Here is a 22,126-nt window from a genome sequence, read left to right on the forward strand (position 1 = left end):
TAATACAATTTCTACTCTTACATTGTTTTTGAGCCTGCCTCATTTAAAGTCCCATACTCGTTTTGTCTTTTGAATTTAGAATAGGGATGGAGACGCACTGCCCCCCCTTCCTTGTGCGTTTCATTTAAAGTCCCAGTATATGGAGATATATATTCCCCCCCCCCCCCTTTTTGTAAGCATTACAGTAGTAAGCAAGCTGTCATGAATGAAAGCCAATCATGACAGTTCTGCTTACGTGTAATTATGTGATCGCTGCGATTGGTCATAGCGATCACATGATGAGGGACCAGGTACCAAGCACCATGTCCACTGGACACAATGGCCACAGGGGCCATTCCGCTGCATGCCAAAGGGGGCGCACCAATGCACCTGTGTTGAGCGATATACCGGCACGTCCTTTAGCCTGGAGCTGCCGCCCGCTTGCAGTAAACGTACTGCGGGCGTCCTTCAAGGGGTTACGTTTATGTGGACACTATTTCATAAGATACCGGAGTTGGACGTTAAAGCAGACTGACTATCTAATAAGGTTCTCATTGCTCAGTCCACCATGGTCCATATTGATCAGAAATTGTAACCTAAGCCTGGAAATAATAACCTGCCTTGGAGAACCCACTATGGCCACATGAATAAATGTCCACGATCAGACTAACTGATCATTATCTTTAACAAAGATCAGGAGACCCCAAATGGGTGGTGGGAAGCATGGACGTCCGCAGGTAGGGGCAAGGGGGGTCAAGTGCCCCCCCCCTGGAATCAGGGATCAGATCTTAAATTCAGCACAGTTGCATCGCTATCGGGGTGCGGGCTCCGTTCTTTCCCTATTGGTCATAACTGAGGGCCAATCAAAGGAGACTAGGAGAGCATCATGGTACATGGGGATTACTTATACTAGGGACTGTACTACGTCTGTAGTCTCTGAACATGATAATGTGATAATCACATTGTCGAAAAGGGGTGGTGCATGGAGTCACCCTAAAATGATGCCCCCACTTGAAAAAAGTTCTGCGGACGCCCATGGTGGGAAGGGTAGGGGATGCATCTTGATAGAATTATGTAGAGTACAGAGGGGTGTATCATGATAAACCCAACAATGCTAATTGATATTGGTTCTTTCTTTATCTCAGATTCCGCCATGAAGACCACAGTCACAGATCTTGAGAATGAGCTCTTAATGAAGCATACTTCAACTTATATATACATTGGTAATGATATATTTCTCAATGTATATTGCAGTGGTTTTGATAGCCTTTATCTACTGTAAGTCTTCTAACCACCTACTGTAGCCAGACCCAGATGGATTTACGAGTGGGTGATGGAAGAATGGGTGAGTTTTTTTCTGAACTATGTATATGGTGGCAGCCCTGGTCAGTGTTTGAATGTATGGAGAATATAATGGGATTTTTATATACAGCTTACCTGTAAAATCCTTTTCTTGAGAGTACATCACGGGACACAGGAGCTTCATTACATAGTGGGTTATATAGGCACCTCTGGTGATTGGACACTGGTTGACCCTAATTAAAGAGAATTCCTCCCCTATATAACCCCTCCCATTTGGGAGGCACCTCAGTTTTGTAGCAAAGCAATAAGAACCACGTAAAACCCAAGAGGGGCGGGAGCCCTGTGTCCCGTGATGTACTCTCAAGAAAAGGATTTTACAGGTAAGCTGTATATAAAAATCCCATTTTCTTGATCATACATCACGGGACACAGGAGCTTCATTACATAGTGGGATGTCCCATAGCAATGCTCAGGTTGAGGGGAGGGAGACACAGATCATAAATATAGACCGCCAGGGACCTGAGGACCTAAACTGCAGCCTGCAGTACACTGCGCCCGAAGGCAATATCCTCTTGCCCTCTGACATCCACCTGATAGAGTCTGGTGAATGTGTGGACTGATGACCAAGTCGCAGCCTTACAGATCTGAGCCAGGGAGGCCTGGTGATGCACTGCCCAAGAAGCACTGATAGCCCTAGTAGAGTGCGCTTTCACCTGAAAAGGAGGAATCTGCCCCTTTAAGCTATAGGCCTGAGAAATAACCTGTCTGATCCACCTCGAGAGAGTGGACTTTGACGCTGCCTGACCCCTTCTAGGGCCTTCTGGCAGAATAAATCAACAGTCAGTTTTTCTTATCTGAGCAGTAGCTTGAAGATAAAGACTGATTGCTCTAACCACATCTAAAGTGTGTAAGGATTCTTCCTCTGAGGATTTGGAAAAAAGGATGGTAGGATTATATCCTGATTCAGGTGGAAACCTGAAACCACCTTAGGTGGAAAGGACCTGTTGGGACGCATAGCCACTCGGTCCTTATGGATAATTAAATAGGGCTCTTTACAGGAAAGAGCTGCCAATTCTGATACCCTTCTAGCCGTGGATATGGCTACTAGGAAAACCAGCTTCTTTGTCAAGAGAGCTAAAGAAGCCAGATGCAGAGGTTCAAATGGTTGGGCTTCTAAGGCCGAGAGAACCAAATTCATATCCTATGGGCATACCGGAGGTTTGACTGGCGGTTTTATCCGCATAGCCCCCTGGATAAAAGCCCGTACTAGGGAATGTGATGCAAGCGGTCTTTGAAAAAGGACCGATAGGGCCGAAATCTGCACCCTGATGGTGCTTATGGCCAAATTCATTTCAAGGCCTGATTGGAGAAAGGCCAAGATTCTGCTAATGACATACCTTCTAGGATGCCATCTCCTGGGTTCACACCAGGAAACATATGTCCTCCAGATCTTGTAATAGATACGCCTGGAGGCCGGCTTTCTGGCATTGACCAGAGTGGAAAGGACTGGGCCCGAAAGACCACGGCCTCTCAAAATGTGGGTCTCAGCAGCCAGACCGTCAAATTCAGACTGCGTAAGCAGGATGGTAAATTGAACCCTGTGAGAGCAGATCTGGCCGGAGAGGGAGGGTCCATGGCCTGCCCACTGCCAACTTCATGATTTCTGCGAACCATGGTCGCCTGGGCCAAGCCGAGGCCACTAGAAGGACCGACTTCGCCTCCCTCTTGACCCTTCCCAGGAACCGCGATAGCAGCGGGCTCGGGGGGAAGGCATAGATCAGATTGTACTGATCCCAGGGAACCGTCAGAGCATCTGACCCCTGAGCAAGTGCATCTCTTGTCCTTGACACAAAGTTGTCCAGTTTCCTGTTGAATCTGGACGCAAACAGATCCACATCTGGAGTGCCCCACTTGTAACATATGTCTCGAAACACATTGGGGTGCAGAGCCCATTCTCCTGGACACAACTGCTGGCGGCTGAGATAATCCGCCTGCCAATTCTCCACTCCTGGGATGAAGACTGCAGAGAGGCACGGAACATGCTCTTCTGCCCAGACAAGTATGCGATTCACCTCCTTATGGGCCACCAGACTTCTGGTACCGCCCTGGTGATTGATATAAGCCACTGCGGTGGCATTGTCGGACTGAATCCGAACTGGGAAACCTCGCAGTCTGTGAGACCACTCTCTGAGTGCCATGTAAACTGCCCGAATCTCCAAGATATTTATGGACAGCAGACTTTCGGTCGCAGACCATCTTTCCTGCGAGCATGTTCCCTGCAACACGGCTCCCCAGCCTGTCAGGCTGGCATCCGTTGTGACAACCTTCCCTGAGAGGGGAAGAAAAGTTTTGCCTTTCAGCAAATTCCTGGTTTGTAACCACCAGACAAGACTTTTGCGTGCCCAAGGGGATAAACGCATAGGAAGATCCAGGGATTGGGGCTTCCTGTTCTAAATCGCAAGGATGCATCTTTGCAGGGGCCTTGAGTGGAACTGGGCGAATGGGATGGCCTCGAATGAGGCGACCATCTTTCCCAATAGTCTCATACATAAGCAAATGGAGGAAGATCTTCTGCCCAAAATCAGGCGCACCAGATCTCCAGTGGCCAAGGCCTTTGGCCCTGGAAGGAACACCCTGCCCTGAGCGGTGTCGATAATTAGACCCAGGTAATCCAACCTGGTGGTCGGCTGCCAAGACGACTTTTCTAGGTTTATAATCCAACCTAGGCGACCTAGATGTTCTAGCGTTCTGGCGACGCTGCGACTCAGGCACGTTGTAGCTCTCTCTACGAGAAGCAAGTCGTCTAGGTAAGCCATGACGGCTATGCCCTGAACTCTTAGGTTTGTTAAGAGAGGGTCTAGAATCTTCGTGAAGACTCGGGGGGCCGTAGCTAGGCCGAACGGCAGGGCCACAAATTGAAAATGGCGCTGCTCTACCGCGAACTTCAGAAATTTCTGGTGTGCGGGAAATATTGGCACATGGAGATATGCATCTTTGATATCTATTGATGCCATGAATTCTCCTCCTTGCAGGGAGGAGACCACAGTGCGTATTGACTGCATCCGGAAGGACTGGATATGTAAAAACCAGTTTAAGTCTTTCAGATCCAAGATAGGTCTGACACTTCCGTTTGTTTTTGGAACGGTGAAGAGATTCGAATGTAAACCTGAACCCTGATCTTTCGGGCTCACTTCTACTATCACACCCTGGGATAGTAACTGATCTAAGGCCAGGAATAGCGGTTTCTGCTTTATCGGATCCTTGGGGATCCTTGACCTTAGAAACAAGAAGGTGGAATCTTCTGAAACTCTAGCTTGTAGCCCAGAGATACTGAAGAGATCACCCATTTGTCCTGAATCTCCTCCCGCCAGGCGCCTGCAAATTGCAGGAGCCTTCCCCCACTCGGCCGAGCGGGGGCGCCCCTTCACAAGGAGGTCTTGGGGGTCTGCTTGGCAGGCTTTCGCCCCCAAGTCTTTTTTCTGTCCCTGGGCTCGGCCCTGAGGCTTTCTAGCAGCGGAGGGCTGGGAAGGCCGTCGCCACTGTTTAGAGCTTGATGCTTCGGGAGAAAGAGTACGCCTGAATGAAGGACGTTTGCTCTTTTTGACTGGAAGGAGTGTAGATTTACCTCCCGAAATATTTGGACAGATTTATCTAATTCTCCCCATTCTCTACGAGAAGCAAACGTTCCCCTTTAAACGGGAACCCAGTCAAATGCTTTTTGCATGACATCTCAGCAGCCCAATTCTTTAGCCATAGGGTCCTTCGCATGTGAACCAACATGAGGGACAAACGTGATGCTTGTTGAACAGAATCCAAAATCGCATCAGTTATGAAACACAAGATGTGAGGCAATTCTGCATATTTCTCTACTTCCTCACTGGGAAGGAGTTCAAACATCTGTTTAACTTGTTCCGTGAGGAACTGACACAACCCCACGGCTGCGACTGTAGGTTGCACCACAGCGCCGGCCCTGGAAAAGGAGGCTTTTAATAAGGTTTCCAGCCCCTTGTCAGCTGGATCCTTAAATACCTGCGCATTATCCAAAGGACAAGCTAGGTTTTTATTCACACAAGAGATAGCCGCATCGACAGATGGGACCCCCCATTTCTTGGTGAAACTTTCCTCCACAGGATAATGCATAGAAAACCTCTTGGGAGGAGTAAACAGTTTATCGGGATGTCCCCAGTCCTCATACATCAATTTATCCGTTAAAGGATGAATTGGGAAGGAACAAGCAGTCTGTGGGGCTTTCCTGACTCCCAGGGAAGAGACAGAGGATGTAGCGATTTCAGCAGCAGGCATTCTGAATGTGGTACGCACCAATTCAGTATAATACTGCACCTGCTTTCTGAGTGCCTGGGAGGAGGGGACTATCTCCTCTACCTCTGACTTATCCGACTGCTCATGATCCCTTATCCAAAGATAGGGATCCCTCCTCATTTTCAGAACAATTATCTGAGAGAGGGATTTCAGCAGAGGGAGGGGATCTACCCCTTTCCTGCTATCTTTTAGGGAAGCAGAAATAAAATTCATGATCCTCCCTTCAAAACCCTCCAATGTAGCCCTAAGGGAATCTCAGTGATATAAACCGGGGCTGCGACATTAGGAGAGGCTGCAAACCTGACAGGTGCACTGACTCGTTATGAGAGGCTGGCTCCAGTCTTGCAGAGGGGGATGGTAATTCACAGGCACTTTTGGAACCCCTGGACCTAGGCGGTGACTTGCCAGTGCTTTAATTACCTACCCCTGAAATCCTCTTACGAGGAGACATAGTCCTAAGCTACAAAGCAGAGGTACTAGTACAAATGCAATCACTTGTTGTGCTTAAAGTCTCACAATAAATCAATATATGCTTAACTGCACAACCTGATGCTGAGTAGGTGTCTTAAGGTTTGCCTGGATCCAATCCCACATGGATGCTTACAGCCCACAGCTCCTGTGTGTCCAGTTACAGTCCCCTGACGCTCTGGGCTTTTTAAAACGGCCGTTTGGCGCCTGCACTACAGCATTGAGCACACTAAACGTGCACAGCTGGCAACCACACCCCCCCCTCCTCCATTAGGCCGGGAGCGCGCCCGGCGCGCGTGCAAGCGTTCGCGCGCGTGCACGAGAACCGCGGGATCCGGGGGGGGGAAGGAGAACCCAAAGGGAGCAACGTGGAACCCCTGGACCTGCATGGGACCCCTTTTTACCTTAACTTGTGGCAGGAACTGTAAGGGAGGCGTGAGTAGCTGGAGAACCAGGCATTCACTGAGCGTGTTTGTATTGAAAGGCATGTAAGTATGCATCAGGCTGCTCTTACTCCATCTAGTGGTGGAAACCAGGTAAGACATACAACTACTCACAATGAAGAAATCCATTCATATATTAAAATATATAGGATGACTTCCCTTACCTGTCCCCGCCGCAGGAATTGCTGATCTCAGACCAATTCCAGCCTTCACCCATCACGGCGGGTATTGTTAGCCAACCTTTAGGCGTATCTGGGGTTCTTACGAAAAGATCCTCCTACCTGGGCCTTGTAAAAAGCTCTGCCAGAAACTTACGGGCGCCCTGAGTAAACAGTACCCCAAGTCTGGTTGTCCCAGAGCCCAGTCTTCCAATGGAGAGGACTTACAGGCAGAACCTCGTTTCTTCGGCAGACGAGGCCCGGGTACCATACCATCTTGGGAGTCAATTATCGGCCCGAGGTATGGATCCGGTTTGTTATAGCCCTTCGGCCCTCGCCGGGACCCGCATAGAGCTACGTTTTACGTGACCATCGACCAGACACTGGCGAAAAAACTGAGGTGCCTCCCAAATGGGAGGGGTTATATAGGGGAGGAATTCTCTTTAATTAGGGTCAACCAGTGTCCAATCACCAGAGGTGCCTATATAACCCACTATGTAATGAAGCTCCTGTGTCCCGTGATGTATGATCAAGAAAGCTTAATAGCTACAATAGAAAATGTACTCAGTATAGGCAAGGGTTTCCACCATCCCTTCTATATACAAATATTCAACCATTTCCTCTCATGGAGTTTTCGGGACAGCCAAGCAAGAACAAACACTGCCATAAAAAGTTAAATTTCATTAAATTTCATTACAAATGTACCGAGATCCATTAAATTCTTTAAAGACACTCAAACACTATTTTTGCCAAAAGTATTGGGACACCCACCTTTACACCAACTCCCGTCCTCAGGACCCACTAATAGGGATGGGCCGAATGGACCCCCAGTTCGGTTCGCACCAGAACTTTCGAACACCGCGAAAGTTCGAACCCGAATAATGAACCCCATTAAAGTCAATTGGACCCGAACGTCAAAAATCAAAAGTGCCCATTTTGAAGACTTATAGGCAAGTAATTGGGCATACGATGGTTATAGGGGTCCGGGTCCTGCCCTGAGGGACATGTATCAATAGAAAAAAAAGTTTATGAAAAACTTAATTTTAAATTTTTTTTATTTTTAAAGCGAAAGCATAAAAAAAAAAAAATTCCTTCCAATATAGTGCCTGGGGGGGTCCCTTTATGCTGCATACACATGAGCGTAATGTCCGACAGAAAAAGTCAGACGGTAGCTTTTCATCGTATATTCCGATCGTGTGTATGCCCCATCGGACTTTTTATGTAGAAAATTCTGACGGACTTAGAAATGGAACATTTTCTAAATATGTACGACGGAACCATTTCCTATTGGGAAAACTACTCGTCTGTATGCTGTTCCAATTGACCAAAAACGATGCATGCTCTGAAACAAGTACGAAACGGAAGCTATTGTCTATTGGCTACTGACTATTGAACTTCCTTTTTATAGTCCCATCGTACATGCTGTACGTCACCGCGTTCTTGTGTGATCGTGTGTATGCAAGACAGTTTCAGCGGAATTCCGTCTGAACTTCGTTGGAAAAACCTTCAGAGTTTATTCCGACGGGAAAACCGATTGTGTGTACAGGTTATTAGTCTACCTGTAAAGTGGCAAATCTGTACCATGTCTGGGATCTGCTGCAGCAAAAATTGCAAATAGAAATCCAAAAAAATGAAATTTTCCCTGAAAGCTGCCTTTATTTTGCTCAGCAACAGCTGGGGATTCAGTGTGTATGAAGAGGCCACAATGTAGTGCACTGGGAACAAGATTAGAGATTTTTTGTATACATTCTGGTGTCACTTTGACTTTGGATAGAAGTAACAGGGGCATCAGGGGCTTCATAGCTGGTAATCCAGGACTGATTCATTTTTATAAAAGTCAAATGGTCCACGGAGTCTGTGGACAGACGCGTTCTATGATCAGTAATGAAACCTCCTGCAGCACTGCATGCCCGTTCTGAAAGCGCGCTGGATGCAGGGCAGCCCAAAAACTCAATAGCAAACTGGGCAAGTTTTGACCAGTGGTCTATTCTCATGACCCAGTAAGTCAGTGGATCGTCAGCTGGAAAGCTCTCCATCTCTGTTTTGGCCCCAAGGTAATCATCCATCATTTGATGCAGATGATGCCGATGGGATGTGGAAGCTGACAGCCCTGGGTGGCGAGGACTAAAAAAAATCCAAAATGCCTCACTTAAGCGGACGCCTTCTCCAACGCTCCACTCTAACCTACTGAAGTCAGGAAAAACGTTCAATAAAATCCTCCTTAACGTGTCCTCAAGAAATTTTATCTTCTGCACTCTGTGGTGAGTTCTGAGACCTTCCCCTTATAACGGTGGTCAAGGAGGGTTGCCAACCAGTAATCGTCCTTCTCCTTTATGCCATCGATTCTTGGGTCCTTTCGCAGGCTTTGAAGCATGAGGTTGGCCATGTGCCTCAAATTTCCTGTGGCTTGAGAAGCAGACTCCTCGGGGTCACTCAGGATGACAGCATCTGGAACTTCCTCCTCCCAGCCACGTACTACTCCCAAGGGTCCTGGGGTTGGAAAGCCATCGCTTACAGATTGACGCATGTCTTCCTCTTCTTCGAAGCCTATAAAAGTGCCAGAATTCTCCTCCTCATCCTCCTCCCCTCTCTCCTCCTGTGTGTTATGTGACATAGGAATGATGGTGTCTGGATAAAGTGGGTCTTGAGAGGAAAAGAAGTCCTCCTCTTCCTCCTGCTGCTTTGCCTCCAGTGCCCTGTCTAAGGATGAACCGAACACCCCCCTGTTCGGTTCGCACCAGAACCTGCGAACAGACCTAAACTTCCTGTGAACTTTAGAACCCTATTAAAGTCTATGGGACTCGAATGTTCACAATCTAAAGTGCTAATTTTAAAGGCTAATATGCAAGTTACTGTCCTAAAAAGTGTTTGGGGACCCGGGTCCTGACCCAGGGGACATGGATCAATGCAAAAAAAGTTTTTAAAAACGGACGTTTTTTCAGGAGCAGTAATTTTAATAATGATTAAAGTGAAACAATTAAAGTGTAATGCCGCGTACACACGGGCGGACTGTATGGCGAACTTAGTCCGTCGAAACACATTTCAGCGGACAGTCCGCTCGTGTGTGGGCTTCAGCGGACTTTTTCAGCGTGCAGTCTGGCGTACTAAGTATTTCGGATTTTTCGAAATTCTGTCTGTCGAACTTTGGTTTCAGCGGACAATCCGCTCGTCAGTAGGCTAGTTCGACGGACTAAGAATGGCGCATGCTCAGAAAGGATTTACACGGCGGAAGGGTGCTTTGCTGTGTATTGGACTTCCTATTTCTAGTCCCGTAGTACGTGCTGTACACGTCATCGCGCAAGCTTTCGACGGACTGTTTGTGCATCCGTGTGTGGTCAAGTCCGTTCAGTCGAAAGTATGACGGACTGTCCGTCGGATTGTATGACGGACTAAGTACGCCATACAGTCCGCTTGTGTGTACGCGGCATTATATTCCTTTAAATTTCGTACCTGGGGGGTGTCTATAGTATGGCTGTGAAGGGGCGCATGTTTCCCGTGCTTAGAACTGTCTCTGCACAAAGTGTCATTTTGCAAGGAAAAAAAGTCTTTTAAAATCACTTTCCATTGTCGGCTCTCGTAATACAGAGAACACACAATGAGTGTTCTCTGTATTAGCCGGCAATTCATTCATTGATAAAAAAAAAAAATAATAAAAAAAAAAGCGTGGGGGTTCCCCTAAATTCAATTACCAGGCCCTTCAGGTCTGGTATGGATATTAAGGGGAACCCTGTGTCAAATTTAAAAAAAAATTGACGTGGGGTTCCCCCTAAAAATCCATACCAGACCCTTTATCCGAGCACACAACCTGGCAGGTCCCAGGAAAAGAGGGGGGACGAGAGAGCGCCTCCCCCACCTGAACCATACCAGGCCACATGCCCTCAACATTGGGAGGATGCTTTGGGGTCTGTGACCCCTCAAAGCACCATGTCCCCATGTTGATGTGGAGAAGGGCCTCATCCCCACAGCCCTGAGTGGTGGTTGTGGGGGTCTGCGGGCGGGGAGCTTATCAGAATCTGGAAGCCCCCCTTAACAAGGGGACCCCCAGATCCCGCCCCCCCCTGTTTGAAATGGTAAGGGGGTACAAAAGTATCCCTACCATTTCACAAAGAAAGTGTAAAAATGGTTAAATAAGACAAACACACTTTTGAAAAATTCCTGGCACTGTTCAGCGCTGCAATGTATTGTGGTTGGTTTGGGTGGGGCGAACATCTGAATGAAAGTTTGGCCCCAACTTATGCTCGGGCCAAACCGCTAGCCCATCCCTTTGCAAGAAAACTGAAATACATCACAGGTGATATCATTTGCTGCTCAGTGATTGCAGTATTCTAGTCTGTATCTCCCCCAAGGTAATACTTAAAATCTGGCCTGTTAGTGGGTCCTGAAGACAGGAGTTGAGAACCACTGTTTCACACGCACATGAACTTTAATGGCATCGCAGTCTTAGCCCTTGTACACACGGTCGGAGATTCCGACAACCAAATCCGTCGGATTTTGTCCGACGGATCTTGTCCGAAACTGTTGCATACACACGGTCAGACAAAGTTGTCGGAAAATCCGATCTTTCAGAACGTGATGACGTAATTTCGTTACGATGGGACTACGTTCAGGCTAGTAGCCAATAGCTTTGATGTAGGAATTTGATCTGAGCAATGCGAGGCACTTTGTCCGATCGGAATTCTCTACACATGATCGGAGTATGTCCGATCGGAGCAGTTTGTCGGAAAATATTTCCCGCAAGTTGGAAAATTTGGTCCGACGGATATTCCGATGCAGACCACACACAGTCGGAATATCCGACAAACCGCTCCGATCGGACACATTCCGACGGAATCTCCGACCGTGTGTACAAGGGCTAAGTCTGTAGGGGTTCAGTATTGAAAAGCAGTGCTTGTGCTCTGCAATCTGCCCTCCTCTAAACTGTAAAAAAAAAACTCCCTGAACCTGCCACTTTCTGTATGCCCTCGCTGCTCTGACAACGAAAATCAGGGCCGCTAAGCCCTGATCATACATCCCTGCATCATACGCTGCTGTCCTCTCTGCTCTCCTCTCTCCCCTCACCACCTCTCTCCTGCCTGTTATCTCCCCCTTGTGTCTCTCCCCCCACCCCCGCCGATATTCTTAAAAAAAAATTAAAATTGTCAATGCCAGCCCCTCTATTAGAGGCTGGCATAGCACACTATGTAAGTGGTTTTAATAGTTTAACGAGTGGTCTAAATACCGATTTTGAGCTGTCTTCAGCCGGTCGCGTGACTCGCAACCGATTTACAGCTAAGAGACAGAGCTTCTGTGGGAGGGGTGAGCGGGCTCGTGATCTCCCAGGCTGACCTCAAAGGGAGAACACGGCCCCTCCCACAGAAGACATCCATCGAAACTGAAAAGAGGCCAGGAAGTCATGTGACCGGCCTGAAGACAGCTCAAAATCTGTATTTAGAACACTCATATTTTTTAAAACCACTTACATAGTGTGCTATGCCAGCCTCTAATAGAGGGGCAGACATAGTCTTATAGAGTTCCCTTCACTGGAACTGAGGGGCCAAGCCCAACCCCTTAAAAAACGACCCCACACCTTAATCCCCCCTCCTCCAAATGATTTGGGGGGGGGGGGCAATGCTATTGGCAATATAGTGTGGATAAGTGAGTTTAGGGTGGAGGAACTTGACTGGCCTGCACAGAGTCCTGATCTCAAACTGATGGAACACCTTTGAAATGAATAGATAGATGGACCAGTATATAATATTTGGATAGATACGTGGCACCCTCCTAGATAGGTACTAGGACTAGATAGATTTAGCATTGCTCACTGTAGTCAGTGAGGCTGTATTTTTGTGTTCGGTAAATTTTAGCTTTGTGTCACTGTAATCAAGGCTGCAATTCTGGGTTAGGCAAATTTAGCTCTAGAAGTGAAAAAATGCAGTGCTGAGAAGAGTATGACCACCCCAAAGAAAACCCCTTATGCCGTGTACACACGACCGGACTTTTCAACAGCAAAGTTCTGACGGAACGAATCCATCGGACAATTCGTTCGTGTGTGGGCTTCATCGGACCTTTTCTGTTGAAAAATCTGACGGACTTTAGAAATAGAACATGTTTCAAATCTTTCCACCGGAACCAGTTCCTATCAAGAAAACCACTTGTCTGCATCCAGGTCCGATGGACCAACAACGTCACAAGGGCAGCTATTGGCTACTGGCTATTGAACTTCTTTTTCTAATCCCGTCGTAAACATTCCGTTAAACGATCGGACTTTGGTGTGATCATGTGTAGGCAAGTCTGTTTCAGCGGAATTCCGTCGAAAAGTCAGTCAAAAAGTCCATCAGAGTTCATTCCGACGTAAAGTCCAGTCGTGTGTACACGGCATTAGGGTGGATATTCACAAATGAAATGGTGAATGGCAATATGAATATGCAATTAATACAATATATTAAATGTGTTCAGTGCATGAGTGAAAACCATAAATAGACTTATGTGAACACAGCACAACCGCATGAACCAAGAGGGAATGATGTAGTCCATATAATAATTGCACATGAGATGTGGTCTGACCAAGGCTAATCAGCATTGAAATCTATCTATGATAATCTTATTGGAAGGTCCATAAAAACATTCAATGAAAGGTATATGGCAGTGATGGTGAACCTTGGCACCCCAGATGTTTTGGAACTACATTTCCCATGATGCTCAACTACACTGCAGAGTGCATGAGCATCATGGGAAATGTAGTTCCAAAACATCCGGGGTGCCAAGGTTCACCATCACCAGTATATAGTCTCTCAAACATAATAATGAGATGCAATCATTCTTGTGAAGAGAATAAGCTGGTATACGATATAGGGAGTGACTTTCACACACAGCAATCTGGGATGTGTATCCAACACCAAGGAAGGGTGGGGGATGTGTACTCTTACCACAAAATGTGGACACACATGCCAGTGACGGTGGGTCAATCGAGTGTGAAAAAATCCTCCAAAACAAGCTCTCCAACCAGGACGCCAGCAGGAAAGATGGTATAAGCAGCATCCACGTCCAGATCGATAATGAGTTGTCACCATAGGGGTTCCAATGAGAAGATGTTAGTGGTCATCCCAAAAGCAGCATCAATCATGGGAAATAGAAAAAAAAGCCTCCACATAAAAATGTATTTAAATAAAATAGGTAAAAAACGTACAAACTATCACTCAAGATGCGTACTAAGCGTGATCGTGAACAACAGATAAAAAAAGGTGGGATGTGGATCCAAGCAGGTTATGTACCCAACATGTTTCGTACTATGGTACTTCTACTGGGGCATCATGCCCTAGATAATTCTGGACCATAGGTAATATAGACATAGTAATGTAAATGGTCAGCATGAATATTCAAACTGCTTTCGCTAATCTTGTGGGCCCTTGCACAGGTGACTTCTGGGTAAGGGTATAAATAGTTTGAGCTCTAGAGCATTAATGTCTTATCCTGGAATCTGAGAATTCTGTTTGTGAGGCCTCAGCTGGGCTAGCTGATCGAGGTACTGCCTGGTTGACTCTGGTCTGGGACTACTTTCAGACATTGGAAGGAGGCATTCATTCATCTGAGGGCTAGTGAGTAGGGATGAGCTCTATGTTCGAGTCAAATGCATGTTCGACTCGAACACCGGCTGTTCGCTCGTTTGGCGAAGCCAGAACTCTGTGGGCCGTTCACGCCATATTCATGTGGCGCTCACAGCCCACAATGCACTGCGCCATCGCAGTTCATTGCTGGCTCATGATTGGCCAAGCATGCGCTGTGACCCCGCATGCTTGGCCAATCACAGCGCCGGCAGTGAGGAGAGCCATAATTGGCCACAGGCAATTATAGCTCAGGGGGGTTAAGCACACGCCCCACACTATATAAGGCCGCCAGCATGGTGGCCTTGTGTAGTGTGTTGCGGCGGTCAGGGAAAGAGCAGTGTAGGCAGGGACAGTGTCTTTGTGGCTTGAAAACCTAGCGCTGTTAAAGTGGGTGTTGTGTTGTTTCTGTAATACAGGCATCTACAGCAGTTAAAGTGGGTGCTGTGTGCCTCCAGCATAGTATACACCTGAGGATACCCCTTATTGCTGGTGTTCTGTTTCTGTAATACAGGCATCTGCAGCAGTTAAAGTGGGTGTTGTGTGCCTCCAGCACAGTATACACCTGAAGATACCCTTTATTGCTGGTGTTCTGTTTCTGTAATACAGGCATCTGCAGCAGTTAAGGTGGGTGTTGTGTGCCTCCAGCAAAGTATACACCTGAAGATACCCCTTATTGCTGATTTTCTGTTTCTGTAATACAGGCATCAGCAGCAGTTAAAGTGGGTGTTGTGTGCCTCCAGCACAGTATACACCTGAAGATACCCCTTATTGCTGGTGTTCTGTTTCTGTAATACAGGCATCTGCAGCAGTTAAAGTGGGTGTTGTGTGCCTCCTGCACAGTATACACCTGAAGATACCCTTTATTACTGGTGTTCTGTTTCTGTAATACAGGCATCTGCAGCAGTTAAAGTGGGTGTTGTGTGCCTCCAGCAAGGTATACACGTGAAGATACCCTTTATTACTGGTGTTCTGTTTCTGTAATACAGGCATCTGCAGCAGTTAAAGTGGGTGTTGTGTGCCTCCAGCAAGGTATACACGTGAAGATACCCTTTATTACTGGTGCTCTGTTTCTGTAATACAGGCATCTGCATCAGCTAGAGTGGGTGTTGTGTGCCTTCTGCACAGTATACACCTGAAGCTATCAAATATTACTGGTGTTGTTCTGTTTCTGTAACACAGGCAGGCAGCTGCAGTAATTACAGTTGGTGTACTGTGTCATCTGCTCAGTGTGCACATAAAGCTACCCAATTGCTGGTTTTCCCATCTCCCTGCAGGCCATTACTATGTCTGGAAGGCCAACAAGGAGAGGCAGACAGTCACGAGCCAATAAAAGAGGGCAAGCAGGCTCTGTGTCTAGAGACAACAGTGTTGGTCGTGGACATGGTGCATCGTCATCAGCACGTGGCCATTGGACATGCTTGTCCTTATTTTCGGCAGCTGGACGTGTTGAGCCACATCATGCTGAAGACTTGCTAGAGTGGATGATCAAGCCCTCCTCATCCTCCTAATCCTCTCTCACCCAGGCTCAAAGACCCACACCAAAGAACAAAGCGGACCTCTCCTTGCTCCTCATCAGCTGGGATCTCCAACCAACTAGACCTTCAGTCCTCTCTGAAACCTGCACTGAGAGGAATGAAGGTGTAGAATTAGGCCGCGTGCACACGGGCGGATTGTCTGGCCAACTAAGTTCGTCAGACAATCCGACAGACAGTCCGTCCAACTTTTGAATGAACGGACTTGACCACACACGATGAACAGACAGTCCGCTGAAAGCTTGCGCGATGACGTATACAGCACGTACAACGGGACTAGAAAAACGACGTCCAATACACCGCAATGCAACCTTCGGCCGTGTAAATCCTTTCTGAGCATGCGCCATACTTAGTCCGTCCAACTTGCCTACACACGAGCGGACTCTTCCGCTGAAACCAAGTTTGGACGGACAAAACCAAGTTTGGACGGACAAAATTACGGAAATTCCGTAAGACTTTGTTCGTCAGACTGTCCGCTCAACAAGTCAGCTGAAGCCCACATACGAGCGGATTGTCCGCTGAAACACGGTTCAGCGGACTAAGTTGGACAGACAATCCGCCCGTGTGTACGCGGCCTTAGGTGTGTCACAGCCAAGTACTTGCGCGCACTCTGCTAACAGTACACCGACATCCGATTGTAGCAGGCAAATTTCCCTGCCCCAGCTGCTGGACCGTCGAAAGAAGTTCATTCCCAGCCATCCACATGCCCAGCGGTTGAATGCTAGCTTGGCTAAATTGCTAGCACTTCAACTGCTACCTCTATCTCTCTACTGGCATGTGAAAGGCAATGTCCATGCCTCGCTGGCCAGGCGGTCAGCGGTAAGGTGCATATTACCACTGACTCATGGTCCAGCAGGCATGGACAGGGACGTTACCTATTTTTCACGGCCCATTGGGTCACTCTTCTGGCAGCTGGGAAGGAGCCAGGACAAGGTGCAGTAGTGTTGGAGGTTGTTCCGCCACCACGCCTCGAAAATGCTACTACTACTGGTTTTGACACACCTCTCTCCTCCACCCCCTCCTCCTCTTCTTCTTCCTCCATGGCCTCTTCCAGTGCTTTGTCCTCGGAAACAGCGGTGCTCCGTAGGCGTTCAAGGGGCTACGCAAGTACGCAGGCAAAAAGATGCCATGCCATGCTTGCGCTGGTTTGTTTGGGGGACAGGAGCCACACTGGGGCAGATATTTTGTCAGCTCTGCAGGGGCAGGCCGAGAGGTGGTTGACGCCATGCCAGCTTAAGCCAGGAATGGTGGTTTGCGAAAATGGCACCAAGCTCCTCTCCGCCCTCCAACTGGGACAACTGACCCATGTGCCCTGTGTGGCTCACGTCCTTAACCTGGTGATGCAGCGGTTCATGGGCAGGTATCCAGGCTTACAGGATGTCCTGAGGCAGGCCAGGAAAGTCTGTGTGCATTTCCGCAAATCATATAATGCCAGTGCTCGGCTGGCTGAGCTCCAAAAGGATTTGAACCTGTCCAATAACCGCCTTATATGTGACATGCCCACCAGGTGGAACTGAACGTTGGCCATGCTGCAGCGGCTGCACACGCAGCAGAGGGCCATCAGTGAGTACCTGTGCGACTATGGCACTAGGACAGGGTCAGGGGAGCTCAGATTTTTCTCACCAGTGGGGCATGATCAGGGATGCATGCACTGTCCTGTCACCATTTGAGGAGGCCATGGGGATGGTAAGCAGTGACAGTGCATGCATGAGTGACACTGTACCTCTTCTCCACCTGTTGGAGCATACGCTGTGTGGAATAATGGACAGGGCACTTGAGGCAGAACAGAGGCATGAAGAGGAGGACTTCCTTGCCTCTCAAGGACCCCTTTATCCAGACAGTGTTCCTGCTGTCCCACCCATCACACAGGAAGAGCACAAGTAGGAGGAGGAGGAGGCGGCTTGTGTCAGCATGGAGGTGGAGCCTGGCACTCAGCATCAGCAGCAGCAGTCTTTTAGGGATGATTTACAGTTCCAAGAAACCCGTGGACTTGTACTTGGCTGGGAGGAGGTGGCTGCGGATCATGTTGTTCTTAGTGACCCAGAGGACTCCTGACCGAATGTGTCAGCTAACCTACGCTGCACGGCCTCCCTGATCCTGCAAAGCCTGCGGAAGGATCCTCATATTCTTCAGATCAAGGAGAGGGACCATTACTGGCTGGCCACTCTCCTTGATCCACGGTACAAGGGTAAGGTTGCCGACCTTATCTTGCCGTCGCAAAGGGAGCAGAGGATGAAACATCTCCAGGAGGCCTTGCAGAAAGGTCTGTGCAATGCGTTCCCAGAGACTGGGAGGTTACAAACTCCTGGTCCTGGACAACGTATTGCTGAGTCTTCGGTCAGTCACAGAAGGAGCGGTGGAGAAGGTTGCCGTCTGACCGGTCAGACAATTTTTTAGTCCGCAGCGCCAAGGTATGATCGGTTCCAGCAACCATCGCCAGCGTCTGATTTACATGGTGCAGGAATACCTAGGGGCAAGGTCAGACTTGGACACCTTTCCCACCAAAAATCCTCTGGCTTACTGGGTCTTGAGGATGGATTACTGGCCAGAGCTTGCACAGTATGCAATTTAGCTACTGGCCTGTCCTGCATCCAGCGTTCTTTCGGAACGCACCTTCAGTGCTGCTGGAGGCTTTCTAACCGATCACAGGGTGTGCCTGTCCACCGACTCAGTTGATCGACTGACCTTCATAAAGATGAATCAGTCTTCGATAACCACCAGCTACCAAGCACCTGAAGCTGATGTAACCGAATATTTTTTTTTTTGAAATATCACATCCCTTCAAGACTGCCTATGCTGATGCTGAGTGACTGTCCTGTTATGTTGACTGTCTATCCTCTTCCTCCTCCTCCTCCTGATATCTTGGAAGAACATTTTTGGTTCTGGGTGATGCCACCAGCCCAATTTTTCACCCCCTGTTTAACAGGGGCATGTAATTACAATTTTTGGTGCAATGCTTTGCAGCAGGGCTCATTCCTGCACTCCAACTAGAGTATATGGTAGAGGTTGCAGTGTCGCGACACCAGCACCAGTGCCTGAGGCCCAATTTTTCAGCCCCTGTTTAACAGGGGCGTGTAATTACAATTTTTGATGCAATGCTTTGCAGCAGGGCTCATTTCTGCACTCCAACTAGAGTATATGGGAGAGGTTGCAGTGTATAGGCCCAATTTTTCAGCCCTTGTTTAACAGTGGCATGTAATTACAATTTTTTGATGAAATGTTTTGCAGCAGGGCTCATTCCTGCACTCCAACTAGAGTATCTGGGAGAGGTTGCAGTGTCATGGCACCAGCACCAGTGCCCAAGGCCCAATTTTCCAGCCCCTGTTTAACAGGAGCATGTAATTACAATTCTTGATATAATATTTCACAGCAGGGCCTGTTCCTGCACCCACCGAAAGTAACTGTGAGGACTTATAGTGTTGTGCCACCAGCAGCACCACCACCACCACAACCACCAAAGGCCCAATTTTTCTACCACTGTTCAGCAATGGCATGTAATTACAATTCTTGATATAATCGTTTACAGCAGGGCACACCAGCGCCCACCAAGAGTCACTTTGAGGGCTTACAGTGTTGTGGCAGCACCAACACCTTAGGGCCACATTTCTGTAGAGCATATAGGGCAGGCCCCTACTTTCAAACATCTAACTTACAAACGTCTCCTTCTTGCAAACGGAAGGAGACAACAGGAAGTGAGATGAAAAAAAGACGGACGGCCCAAAAAATTATTCAAGGGTAATAACCCTTCCCTATGTTTTCCAAAAAACTTAAAAATAGATTTTTTGACTGGAGCTACACTTTAAAATGTACCAGTTCAAAATTACAAACAGATTCTACTTAACACAACAAACCTACACAGTCCCTGTCTTGTTTGCACTGCCTGTATACTGTTCTTCTGAGTATATTTGGCCTGGGGGCCCCACGTCTTTCCTTCTTTTAATTTGGGTACAGGGTTCCCCTTAATATCCGTACAAGACCCAAAGGGGCTGATAATGGGCAGGGGGGCTACCCATGCAATTTTTTCTCAATGATTTTCATTAATATTGCTGGAACAAGACATTACATTAAAACCACAAGCAGTTTTAAATGACTTTTTTTTTGTTAAATGTCATTTTGTGCAGGGACTGTTCTAAACAGGGGAAACACATTCCACTTCACAGGAATACTATAGACACCCCCCCAGGCACAATATTTAAAGGAATATTTCACATTTTTTTTTTCACTTTAATCGTCATTAAAATCAGTGCTCCCGGAAAACGGCCATTTAAAAAAACAAAAATTGGCATTCATCCATGTCCCCTGGGGCAGGAGCCAGGTCCCCAAACCCTTTTTTAGGACAATATCTTGCATATTAGCCATTAAAATTAGCACTTATTTTGAACCTTTCATCTTCTTCAACTAAGCTAAGTCCATTACTGGCCCCTGCAAGGATTGTGCTAAAATTGCTGCAGAAGAAGAAAAGTTAAAGTGTCCTCGTCTGTACATAATTCTTCCCTAATCCCTAGCCAAGGTACTCCAAAAATAAAAACACCAAAAAAAAAAAGAAAATTCTATTCTATTCTGATCTATTGTTTTTGATTCTGTTCTAATTTAAATTGATTCTATTTGAATTTTGGGAAATGGTTATATTTTTTCTATTCTAGTTTATTGTTTTTGTTGAATTCTATTCTTTTCTATTCTAATATAGTCTATTCTATTCTTTTTTCCCCTATTCTATTCTTTTCAATTATTTTCTCATGTTTTTTCATAAATTCTAATTAAATTATTCTATTCTATTTTGAAATTCAGAAGATGGTTATATTCTATTTTATTCTATTATTTTTATTCTATTCTAATCTTATTTTCTATTCTATTTTGTTCTGTTTTACTTTACTATTATATGTTATGCTTTTATTTTCTGTTATATTCTTTTCTATTCTGTTATATATTTTTTTCTTATTCAATTTCTTTATTTTCTATTCTATTTTATTCCATTCCATTATTGGAAATTGGAAAACTATTTGAAAACGATTCGAAACAATAAGAATTAGAATTTTGTCTGAATTATTATTTTTTTTTTTTCATCATTTCAGATTCGTTTAAATTCGGTACTTCAGATATACCACAATTTCCGAAAAAATGAAAATTTGACCTACTTTAAATTCCGAACAAAAAAAAAAAAACTGCACGTGTCTAATAGATGGATAGATAGATCTGGCAGATATTAACTGACTTTCTGTGTATTTCAGCTTTTCTTTACAGCGAAATTCAGCGAATGTTGGGAGTTTTGGGGAAAGTGACAGAAGAGGTCCAGAAAACGAAAAGTACGTTTATCCCGTCCTTCCTGATATCCCTGAATTTTCTGTTTTTTTTTTTTTTTTTTTACTATAAGGTGTGGTATCTGCACTAAAGGTTATAGCGGCAATTCCAGCAGATATAGTGGGGATCGAAAGTTTGGGCACCCCAGGTAAAAATGTGTATTAATGTGCATAACGAAGCCAAGGAAAGATGGAAAAATCTCCAAATGGCATCACGTTACAGATTAGACATTCTTATAATATGTCAAAAAAAAGTTAGATTTTATTTCCATCATTTACACTTTCAAAATTACAGAAAACAAAAAATGGCATCTGCAAAAGTTTGAGCACCCTGTAGAATTTATAGCATGCACTGCCCCTTTTGCAAAGCTGAGACCTGCCAGTGTCATGGATTGTTCTCAATCATCGTCTGGGAAGACCAGGTGATGTCAATCTCAAAGGTTTTAAATGGCCAGACTCATCTGACCTTGCCCCAACAATCAGCACCATGGGTTCTTCTAAGCAGTTGTCTAGAAAACTGAAACTGAAAATAGTTGACGCTCACAAAGCTGGAGAAGGCTATAAGAAGATAGCAAAGCGTTTTCAGATGTCAATATCCTCTGTTCGGAATGTAATTAAGAAATGGCAGTCATCAGGAACAGTGGAAGTTAAAACAAGATCTGGAAGACCAAGAAAAATATCAGACAGAACAGCTCGCAGGATTGTGAGAAAAGCAATTCAAAACCCACGTTTGACTGCACGATCCCTCCAGAAAGATCTGGCAGACACTGGAGTTGTGGTACACTATTCCACTATAAAGAGATACTTGTACAAATATGGTCTTCATGGAAGAGTCATCAGAAGAAAACCTCTTCTACGTCCTTGCCACAAAAATCAGTGTTTGAACTTTGCAAATGAACATATAGACAAGCCTGAGGCATTTTGGAAACAAGTTCTGTGGACCGATGAGGTTAAAATAGAACTTTTTGGCCGGAATGAGCAAAGGTACGTTTGGAGAAGAAAGGGCACAGAATAGAATGAAAAGAACCTCTGTCCAACTGTTAA

General features: G+C 46.4%; 1 protein-coding gene across 3 annotated transcripts in view; it reads left to right on the forward strand.

Annotated features, from left to right (window-relative positions):
• LOC143961942 (asialoglycoprotein receptor 1-like) overlaps positions 1 to 22,126 on the forward strand; it is a 105,691-nt gene that overhangs the window by 62,013 nt on the left and 21,552 nt on the right. For all 3 annotated transcript variants that reach the window (XM_077471274.1, XM_077471276.1, XM_077471275.1), the window contains exons 7-8: positions 1,125 to 1,202; positions 21,014 to 21,088. In XM_077471274.1, the coding sequence (XP_077327400.1) occupies positions 1,125 to 1,202; positions 21,014 to 21,088 (153 nt within the window). The remainder of the gene's footprint in view (positions 1 to 1,124; positions 1,203 to 21,013; positions 21,089 to 22,126) is intronic.

This window comes from Lithobates pipiens, unplaced genomic scaffold (genome assembly GCF_037356315.1).
Source record: "Lithobates pipiens isolate NorthernLeopardFrog02 unplaced genomic scaffold, aLitPip1_a1.2 Scaffold_8, whole genome shotgun sequence".
In the NCBI taxonomy this organism is placed as follows: domain Eukaryota; kingdom Metazoa; phylum Chordata; class Amphibia; order Anura; family Ranidae; genus Lithobates; species Lithobates pipiens.